This window comes from Euprymna scolopes, chromosome 14 (assembly GCF_053919585.1).
Source record: "Euprymna scolopes isolate OS-2025 chromosome 14, ASM5391958v1, whole genome shotgun sequence".
In the NCBI taxonomy this organism is placed as follows: domain Eukaryota; kingdom Metazoa; phylum Mollusca; class Cephalopoda; order Sepiida; family Sepiolidae; genus Euprymna; species Euprymna scolopes.
The window spans coordinates 47,415,313-47,427,143 of NC_136495.1; the positions used below are offsets into that span (position 1 = coordinate 47,415,313).

At 33.5% G+C, this 11,831-nt stretch overlaps 1 protein-coding gene across 1 annotated transcript in view; it reads left to right on the top strand.

Moving 5' to 3' along the window:
• Positions 1 to 10,118, top strand: part of LOC145292977 (SPRY domain-containing SOCS box protein 3-like) — a 39,783-nt gene extending 29,665 nt beyond the window's left edge. The window contains exon 4 of the mRNA XM_080139217.1: positions 9,570 to 10,118. Coding sequence (XP_079995343.1) covers positions 9,570 to 9,946 — 377 coding nt within the window. The 3' untranslated portion in view covers positions 9,947 to 10,118. The remainder of the gene's footprint in view (positions 1 to 9,569) is intronic.
• The last annotated feature ends 1,713 nt before the right edge of the window (positions 10,119 to 11,831 follow it).

The following is an 11,831-nucleotide window of genomic DNA, read 5'->3' on the forward strand; positions in this document are numbered from 1 at the left end:
GTCTAGTTACAGTCATCAAGTAGATGAGACTCCCTACCATTTCCCTGTATATTCGATTATCTATGGATTTTGTTTCAGTCCCATATTTTTATTTATGCCCATTTCGACAGGAGTTGAATGTGGTTTGCAATCTTGCATTCCGAACTTGAGCAGAATTTTTTCAATGTATCGTGATTTGTTCATAGTTATAGTTTCATTTTCACAAGTAAATTTTATACCGAGGAACCATGACAGTCGTCCAAGATCGGCCATTTTAAATTTTTTATTTAATTTATTCTTAACATCTTTTAAAGTGTTGTCGCAGTTTGAGGCAAGTAATATATCGTCAACCCAAAAAATCAAAATCAACAATTTATTACCTATATTTTTGGTATACATACATGCGTCCACGAGACATTGCTTGAATTCCTGTTCTATTAAATAATTATGGAGTGTTAAATTCCAATTGTGTGCACTTTGTTTTAGTCCATATAAGAATTTATGCAATTTCCATACGCAATTTTTATTTTTCATTTTAAATCCCTCTGGAGGGTAAATATAGATTTCACAGTCAATCGGAGCATTTAAATAAGCATTTTTTACATCCATTTGATGTATTTTTAAATTGTATTGAGTGACAAGTTGTAATAAAATTCTAATTGACGTTAAATTTTTTGTTGGTGAAAATGTTGCAAAATATTCCACTCCAGAAATTTGTGAAAAACCTTTTTCAACAAATCTTGCTTTAAAAGTTTCACTGCCAAGAATCAAATGCGGTCCGTGACGTATTTAGCGGCGAACTGATTGAATCCGGAATTCAACAATTTTCATACTAACTTTGGAAGGTTTTCATTCATTGTTTAGCACAGCCGGTGGTTATAAAAATGATTGATGAATCCACTGGTCTCATACCCCCCCAAATAGTAGTCAAAAACAGTTTACAGGAACTTTTAGGGCTAAAAAACATGCCTTTTTGGAGCTCTTTTTTCATATTGCTCAAAAACTTTATATGTATGTCTATATAGTGGTTTTCCATGATGCCGAATTCAAATATATATGTCTTAAGAGGTGAAACTGCACCATTTGTCCATTTTCATTGGGATTCAGCGTTCCCATGAGCTCAAAAGAGGTCACAAGAAAAGTTTTGCATTGCAGAATTGAAGAAACAGGTGTTCCCAATATTGACGAGTCCGACAGGGGGGAAGCATGTTGCTTTGGATGATTGAATTGCAATCATGAAAAGTGGTTGAGGGGAGTACCCTGAAAGTACCATAATTTCTTAGGACACCCAGGCACCATGATTGGGCCAAAAAGAGCAAAAAAGTGTGATAAATTCAAATCAAATTATTCAATTTTGAACTATAACGGAAGTAATATTTGCTTTTTAGGACAAACTCAACCTTCACACTTCTCACATTCATCATTTCTTCACTATTTTTTGTGGTGTCATCTCACATTCATCATTTCTTCACTATTTTTTGTGGTGTCATCTCACATTCATCATTTCTTCACTATTTTTTGTGGTGTCATCTCACATTCATCATTTCTTCACTATTTTTTGTGGTGTCATCTCACATTCATCATTTCTTCACTATTTTTTGTGGTGTCATCTCACATTCATCATTTCTTCACTATTTTTTGTGGTGTCATCTCACATTCATCATTTCTTCACTATTTTTTGTGGTGTCATCTCACATTCATCATTTCTTCACTATTTTTTGTGGTGTCATCTCACATTCATCATTTCTTCACTATTTTTTGTGGTGTCATCTCACATTCATCATTTCTTCACTATTTTTTGTGGTGTCATCTCACATTCATCATTTCTTCACTATTTTTTGTGGTGTCATCTCACATTCATCATTTCTTCACTATTTTTTGTGGTGTCATCTCACATTCATCATTTCTTCACTATTTTTTGTGGTGTCATCTCACATTCATCATTTCTTCACTATTTTTTGTGGTGTCATCTCACATTCATCATTTCTTCACTATTTTTTGTGGTGTCATCTCACATTCATCATTTCTTCACTATTTTTTGTGGTGTCATCTCACATTCATCATTTCTTCACTATTTTTTGTGGTGTCATCTCACATTCATCATTTCTTCACTATTTTTTGTGGTGTCATCTCACATTCATCATTTCTTCACTATTTTTTGTGGTGTCATCTCACATTCATCATTTCTTCACTATTTTTTGTGGTGTCATCTCACATTCATCATTTCTTCACTATTTTTTGTGGTGTCATCTCACATTCATCATTTCTTCACTATTTTTTGTGGTGTCATCTCACATTCATCATTTCTTCACTATTTTTTGTGGTGTCATCTCACATTCATCATTTCTTCACTATTTTTTGTGGTGTCATCTCACATTCATCATTTCTTCACTATTTTTTGTGGTGTCATCTCACATTCATCATTTCTTCACTATTTTTTGTGGTGTCATCTCACATTCATCATTTCTTCACTATTTTTTGTGTTGTCATCTCACATTCATCATTTCTTCACTATTTTTTGTGGTGTCATCTCACATTCATCATTTCTTCACTATTTTTTGTGGTGTCATCTCACATTCATCATTTCTTCACTATTTTTTGTGGTGTCATCTCACATTCATCATTTCTTCACTATTTTTTGTGGTGTCATCTCACATTCATCATTTCTTCACTATTTTTTGTGGTGTCATCTCACATTCATCATTTCTTCACTATTTTTTGTGGTGTCATCTCACATTCATCATTTCTTCACTATTTTTTGTGGTGTCATCTCACATTCATCATTTCTTCACTATTTTTTGTGGTGTCATCTCACATTCATCATTTCTTCACTATTTTTTGTGGTGTCATCTCACATTCATCATTTCTTCACTATTTTTTGTGGTGTCATCTCACATTCATCATTTCTTCACTATTTTTTGTGGTGTCATCTCACATTCATCATTTCTTCACTATTTTTTGTGGTGTCATCTCACATTCATCATTTCTTCACTATTTTTTGTGGTGTCATCTCACATTCATCATTTCTTCACTATTTTTTGTGGTGTCATCTCACATTCATCATTTCTTCACTATTTTTTGTGGTGTCATCTCACATTCATCATTTCTTCACTATTTTTTGTGGTGTCATCTCACATTCATCATTTCTTCACTATTTTTTGTGGTGTCATCTCACATTCATCATTTCTTCACTATTTTTTGTGGTGTCATCTCACATTCATCATTTCTTCACTATTTTTTGTGGTGTCATCTCACATTCATCATTTCTTCACTATTTTTTGTGGTGTCATCTCACATTCATCATTTCTTCACTATTTTTTGTGGTGTCATCTCACATTCATCATTTCTTCACTATTTTTTGTGGTGTCATCTCACATTCATCATTTCTTCACTATTTTTTGTGGTGTCATCTCACATTCATCATTTCTTCACTATTTTTTGTGGTGTCATCTCACATTCATCATTTCTTCACTATTTTTTGTGGTGTCATCTCACATTCATCATTTCTTCACTATTTTTTGTGGTGTCATCTCACATTCATCATTTCTTCACTATTTTTTGTGGTGTCATCTCACATTCATCATTTCTTCACTATTTTTTGTGGTGTCATCTCACATTCATCATTTCTTCACTATTTTTTGTGGTGTCATCTCACATTCATCATTTCTTCACTATTTTTTGTGGTGTCATCTCACATTCATCATTTCTTCACTATTTTTTGTGGTGTCATCTCACATTCATCATTTCTTCACTATTTTTTGTGGTGTCATCTCACATTCATCATTTCTTCACTATTTTTTGTGGTGTCATCTCACATTCATCATTTCTTCACTATTTTTTGTGGTGTCATCTCACATTCATCATTTCTTCACTATTTTTTGTGGTGTCATCTCACATTCATCATTTCTTCACTATTTTTTGTGGTGTCATCTCACATTCATCATTTCTTCACTATTTTTGTGGTGTCATCTCACATTCATCATTTCTTCACTATTTTTTGTGGTGTCATCTCACATTCATCATTTCTTCACTATTTTTGTGTTGTCATCTCACATGCAGCACAAGAGAGGTACGATGCACGTGCAGCTTGTTAGCCTACTCGTTATACACCTACTAGATATGTAAACCACGAGGGATTGCTAGAAACTGAAACCAGCATTAAATGTAAGCGAATAAATAAACAGTGTTTATTTTTAACACCATGGCTACTACTTGAATTTGCATATGAAGTTATAACTACAATTAAATTTAATCAAATATGCATATAATCTGCAAATAATGTGAGACTACAAACAGCAGGCACGGTGTAAACAAATTGATGGCATGCTACACAGCCATTTATTAAGCCGTTCAGTAAATTAGTCGAAAGACTAATTTACTGAACGGCTGATTATGACTGCATGATTATCAAGTTCCCTTTCCTGATTTTATCTGGTGCCAGACTATCGGGTGCCCTAAAATCGGTGTTGTATCTGTCGTGGAGGGATAAAATAGCATATATGTGAGAAAGATCCATTCATGATAGCCATATTATCAATCTGACGCTCCAATCTATTTTCTTTGCTTTTCAGAGTTACGCAAAGCAAGAGGCATAATGCTGGTTATTAGTAAAGAGAATAACTATTATAATTTACAAGCAGTTACGTCCCTTTGATCATGGGTTGTTACTAAGGTAACAAATATTTATTCCAGCAGTCATTAAACTACCCTCCCCCTCCACTCCCTGGTTTCTATCGGATTCGCTCAGTCCACCTGGTGATACTTTCATTTACGTGATAAACATATGTAATATGATGTGATTACATTTGAATATTATGCTCTCATTGTGACTAGGATCAGAGTGTAGTATATATTCTGATAATCTATTCTGTCCTTGGCTAGTGAAGGAGAAATCTTTCTGGACTGAGGAAATGTGTGAATTTTGAAACGAGATTGTGCACATGTTATGCTCCCTAAAAGCTCCTTAAAAATATTTCAAAGAAACAGAAATTTGGGCAATATTTATTAATTGATGTCTATTACCTATTGTTAAAATTTCACAAAATTCAAAGATATCCAAATTTTCATGAAAGAATAGCCGAAGTTACTCATCCTTATTCGTAACAGATGTGTTCCAAAATTAATGATTATTTAATTGATTTAGGAGCAAATCCTATAAATAGAAATATATAAAAGTATATACGTGCCTAACTTTAGATAAATAGATATATAAAAGTATATACATACCTAACTTTAGATAAATAGATATATAAAAATATATACATACCTAACTTTAGATAAATAGAAATATATAAAAGTATATACGTACCTAACTTTAGATAAATAGAGATATATTTAGTTTTCATTCCATTATAGTAATTTATCAAAAAATGACATGCATGTTAACAACATGGCATTCAAAAACGAAACAACTCGGGATTAACATAAAACAATGGGAGCAAAGTGTAGTATCTGTTCTGATCCTACATTTCATCTTTTCTGTCCTCAATAAGTGAAGGAGAAATCATTCTAGACTGAAGAAAATTTTTTGTTCCAATCCAGAGTACCTTCCATTTCTTTTTTTTTTTTTTAAAGCTGGATTTTCTCCAGATTACCAACCAACTTTATGCGTAACTTTGTTCTTGTGGTGATATTGATAGGACAGGTAAATAGGTGCAAGACGTTCCTGAAAAATAAACAGCAGTTTCACAAATCATAACCTTTTTAACTGCTTAGTTTATAAAGATTCAGATATGTGCTGCATACTAAATCTCATGTGACCATATTTTACTAACGTCACCTTTTTTAATAACTTTTGTAAATCAATATGTGGATTGCCTTTGCTGCTCTTGTATGCATTGCATTTGTCACTCGGCAATGATTATCATGGAATGCACTCCAAAGCTTTTGTTCTAGCTTGCATGTACAGAATACTTATACAGTTGACATTCGTCTTTCTTTCGTTATAAGGCCCACTAAAAAAAAAAATAGTGCTGTGACCCCTGATCAACTCGATAGTTTTGTGCGTGCTGGTCACTGTACAGATCATCATCATATCTGGTTTAACAGGCTAGCATGCATTAAACGACTTTAAGAAATTGACTTCCAAACCAACCTATCTCTGTCCAAGTCTTTATTTATCCCTCTTTCCCTCGTCCATTTTTATCACTTTCCTCCTATGTTTTCCTTAGCTTTCCCCTATGAACTGAATCTGCTACCTCAGCTGTTCGAAAGAATTCTCATCCATTTCTTTCAACACAGCCATATCATAGTCTCTTGTTCTGCACAAATCTCCCTATATTGTACAGATTTAATCTTCCTCTGAGCTCATCAGATCTAAGCCTGTTTTTTTAAAACTCACATTACACATCCATCGTATCATTCTCATCTCATTTCTCTCCATGCAACACATGTCCTCAACTATCACTAGTCAGTTTTCACTTCCATACATCATCACACTACATACATATACTTGATAGATTCTTCCATTGGTCAACAGTGGTAATGCTCTGCTTGTTAGTAATGACAGAAATTCTCTGAAATTATTCCATCCACTTATATTTTTTGCAATGACACTAGCATATCCTTCACCCTGTTCTTCAATGAAATCGCCAAGGTAACTAAACTTCTCAACAACTTGAATAGCTTCCTTTAAACAATCAAGCTATGTTCGATCTCTCTTGTGAGGCAGTTCACATTTTCTGTTAACAAGCTTTTTTTGTGTGAACAAAAAGAATCTTTTTTTTATTTGGATTATTCACACAACTGTTCTCATTTTGACTGTTATTTTCACATTTCGGCTGATGTAACCTTCGACCTTCTTTAGCTGTATCTTATTGAACTCAGGAATATGTATAGAATCTCGAACAGAACCCTTTATTTAATCCATGGGGGTGGCATGCTCTTGTTCTGTCAGCCATGACCAGTTAGACATCTTAAGAAATTCGCAGTTGTATTCTTAATATCACCCGCGCTGAGGATTGAACCTTCAACTTCCGGAAAATTGTCAGTGTCACTTCGAACTGAATTTTACTTACTATTTTATCGATTATAGCACAGGAGTGCAAGATATAATAAGAGGTTACATCGACCAAAGTGTTGTGCGAATAACACTGAAGATGAGAACAGCAGACCGAATAATGCAAATAATCTAAATCATCAATTCTCATCTCAAAACTTGAGAAACATAAAAGAAATCTGTTTCTTCTAGAAATCTAAAAGTGTACAAACACTTCCTGAATTGTCAGAGTTGTGATCCTACGATACATGTTCGATTGATTTTTAGTGTAAATCAAACTCCCTTATCGTAAGTTACTGTATTGCTGAGTAGAATATTTTTATGCCTGCTAGTTTGCTGCCATATTCTATTTTACCTCATTAAACTTTGTGAAATCAACTTTGAAAGTAAATCACAAGTTTCAGGAGACAGGTTTTGTGAAGGGTTGTCTTTTATTTTTTATGCTGCCATTGCAAAACGGTAGAATCTTATCATTATTAACTTTATTCATTTACTATATTAATAAAGTAAAGTCGATTTTCCTTTTTCTTCACAACTAAAGTGTGATATTTATTTTTTATAAATTTATTTATATACAAGGCATTCTTTTATATTTTCCCAGGCAACACCAGGATGTAGGTCCTGCTAGTCCATAATAATTACTTTTCTTTCAATCCCTTTTCACAAGTCTTATAAAATAACGTTATTAAGATTTTAACTTTTGATTTTATACTAGTGTAAAAAACTTAGGACTTTTTCTTTCATGATATCTGATCGTAGCAGTACTGGTAAAAGTTATGCTGATCTTTTAAGCCAGACTGAATGCAAAAAGAGACAAAAAGAATAATTGAGAGCAGAGAAAAGGAAATCCAAAGTGAAATAGAAAGGTGCAGTAGAATGAAGGGAGGTCAATCTTATTATCACATCAACTGTTCAAGTAAAAAAAAACAAAAAAAAAAAACAGTAACATTTTCTAACAAACAAAAATGGCTTTGGGGTAATGATTGTGCCATTAGTGTCCATTTTTCATTTTTTTTTTCTTTTTAATTTATTACTAAAATATTTTGTAAATACAAAATTATATTTCAGCAAAATTAGTTTTAAAGATTTACCTGAGTTTATAGACAAGTTGGAGCATTCATTTGTAAGAGCTACTTACATTTATCTCTATATAAATAAAATGAACTCATTTTTTCACGTCTGATTTTGACATTAATAGGATTAAAAATCAAGATATTTCATGCAAATATAATATGCACAAACGGCAGAACAATATCTGAGGTGTGTTATAGGCTTATTATTTCTCAAATTCCTCGATAATCTTAGATTTCTATACTTTTTCTGCTGAGAAGTCACGGCCAAAATCGGTTAAGATCAATGGAAGTGGTAAAATATTTTCTCTCTAATAAATTCCTCCTCCCCCTGCCACCACTTAACACCGTTTGGGGATCGTTCACAAGGAACAGTTGTGAAGAGAACACCGGTTTGGCTTCGTAGTTCTTTCATGTGAAGTTATTTAAAATCACTAAACTAAGCTGCAGTGCTCTGTGGCGTAGTGGTTAGCGTGCTGGACAATTCACATTATATTTTCACGTTAGCGCCGACCTACCGTAGTGGTTTTTTTTTTTTTTTTTTTCCTAAACAACTGGAATGGACTTTTCTTGGTGGCCGAACTGTTAACGTTGCAAATGTTTTTTTTTTTTTTGTCTTTTTCACACTTTATTTTCCTACTTTTACTCATGACTCCGGGTTTGATCCTTCCTACTTACCTACCATAACATTTTTTAAAACTCCCCCCCCCCCCCCCGTCCCGGAAACAAACACTCGGGCAACGCCGGGTACCCCCGCTAGTACAAAATATATAAAAAATTTGTGTTGATTGTATGACGAACTGCAGACACTTGTGCCCTCACGACGTAGACACCCTCGACAAACCCGACAGGCAGCTAAATCCCACCCCCACACAGTAGAGATCCCTGAATGTAAAAGATCTTTCTACTCCAGTAGTTTTTTCCCCAGAACCGCTAGACTCTGGAATTCCATTCCAGGTCCCTGCTTCCCTAACTGTACTGACATGCAAAAGTTCAAGTGTAACGTGAACCAACATCTTGCTGCCCAAATCCCAGCATAGTGCCCCAGTAGTTGCCCCTGCCCCCTACACCAAAGTGGCAATGTGCCTTGTTTGGGGTGAAAATGTAATTAAAAAAAAAAAAGTTATTAACTAAAACAATTTGGATTGAATATTAAATGAAACTGATTGTATCTTTCTACTCTAAGTTTTCACAGTATACTGAGACACCAGTGTTGCCAATATGCATCACACATTATGAGTAATGTTTGAAAGACATTCCAATTTTTATGATTGTGGATATCTCTTAAAAAAATACATTTGTTGCTGAAATAATGGTTTATTATTTTTCGGGTCCGAAAAAGGGCCATGGATGTTAATAGATTGAATGTCAACTTTTCATTATCATGATTTTAAACTTCTTCCAGTTTAAATTTTTTCTCTCTTGTATTGATTGTTTAATTTGAAAAAAAAAAAAAAAAAAAAAAAAAAAGCTGGTGAAATCCTTTCTTTTCTATAACAAATGATTTTCTGCCTCTATTTCAGGTATTGCTTATCGGGGTCTACAGGGCAAGAGTCTTTACCCTGTGGTATCCTCGACCGCTGCTCGGAGTGGGATGAAAGTGGTCAAGTGCCGTTCCTTTCCGACCTCGTTACAGTTCACCTGCTGCCAGGCCCTTCGCCGATTCATCCCTCCGCATCTCGACGTGCTCAAAGTAATTGACTTACCACCAGGGTTGCGATCATTTTTGCAGAACAAGGTGAGCTGGCTTCTACAGGCACGTGTATCGCCAGTGAAGAAGAATCCCATCCCTACAGGTAAAAAACGATCTTGCTCTGATCGGTCCGGATGCTACGAGGATGAGGACCGATGTAAACGTTGCTGCGCATGGGAAGTTTGCCCTTTGCAGGGACTGTCGTAATCTGGATCAGGTTAGAAGGAGACATAACGTCCGGAAAACCAAAAAACTGTGATAAGAAGAATTCAGCCAAATACTTTGGAATATAAATAAGGCGGCTAAAAAAAATATCCTATAGAAGTTCATATATTTAAATGTGGACTCATTTCAGTGTGTCTCTGTATATGTGTACATTGTGCATAATATATATATATATATATATATATATATATATATATATATATATATAATGTTTATTTCTTTATACAAACATTACTGACTACATATGTGCATACCTGTTTCTGCTGCAATTCTTTTAGAAATGCAGCGTCGTTGGATCTTAACAATGAAACTAGATTTTTAAATAGTCATTCTTTTATGCAATATATTTCAGTTTATGTATATTTCTGTAACGTATAAAAATATGATTTTTTTAAAATCCAGTTACATTGTAAGGATCCGACTCGATGACGCTGCTTTTCTAAAGTAATCGTAGCATAAACATGTATGCACATATGTAGTCAGTAATATTTGTAGAAATAAATATACTAGAATTACGCTCTGCTTGTCATTGAGCACTTTTTGATAAACACTGGGGTCTCAGTGGATTTACATCTAGGAAACTACAGCGATACAATCATTTTAAGGAATGGACAATAGAAGTGAAAGTAATTTATTTTTTAACCAAAAAAAAAAATAATAATTCCTCTGATTCGAAAGAAATCTACCAAAACTTTGAATTTTCTGATCTTAATGATATATTCATTCTCTCTGTCTCTCTTTATATATATATATATATATATATATATATATATATATATATATATAGTTATTCAGGGAGGCGAGTTCTCAGCATTTTACCTATTTTTGTAATTTAAATTAGAAAAAGCTAATTTCTGCCAATTCACTTCAATATGTTTTCATTGGACTTTTTTTCTTCTTTTTGGTAAGCGCTCCAGACAAGGCATGAAGCAACTTGATGTAAAGAGCTAAAAAAATTAAAAAAAAAAAAATACTACCGAAGTTCAAAAACATTCAGAAAACAGTAATTCTTCCCTCTTTGTCAGAAACATTGCTGAAATCATGTGGGGAATCAAAGAAAAATAAGGGAAACGAAAATTACGAGGTTGCTGAAAGTAAACCTAAGGGCCATGTTTTACTCTCCTCTTGCTTTTTTTTTTTTTTGCTTTTTCTTTCCATCTTGCTTTCCTTTTCTTTATTATAAATGTTCTCTCTGAAAATGATTTTTGCTGTGAAGGCTAAGATTCATGAATGGAGTAGGAGTTGGATGACTTTAGTTTCATCAAAAAATTACTTTTTTTCTTCTTCCACATATGGACTTTGTGTCTCTCTCTTAAGTTCTCTTTAGTTTTTTTGCACTGTGGCACCAGGCACACACAGAGAGGGGTGAGGATTGGGGGGGGGGGGGTCAGGTTGTAAAATTCATCTCAATTTCAGCTTTTTTGTTAGTGACTGCTCACACCACCTAATTATTATAAAGTATTTATTTTATTAAGTAAAAACCTATAATTTTTTTCTTTTCTTTTTTTAAATCACTTAAATTATTTTAGCTGCTAATTATCATTTCAAGGATAAAATATACCTTGTGCCCAAAGTCGGAATCCAGTGACTGCCTTTACAATGAAATAACACCCAGAAGATGCAAATAAAAAAAAAATTAACTGCAACTCATATTTAAAACTCTCAAGACATTAAACGCAATTTTTTTTCTTTTCATTTACTGAGTTTTTAATAAAATTTTACTTTCATCATTTTTTTTTTTTTTTTTTTACATCCTCAAGGTATTATTTTGATAACTGAATTTCGACTATGGGTTTATACGGCCTACTCGAAATGAGTAGGGAAGGTAATTAAAGTGACCTAAAAAAAATTTTTTTATATATACTTT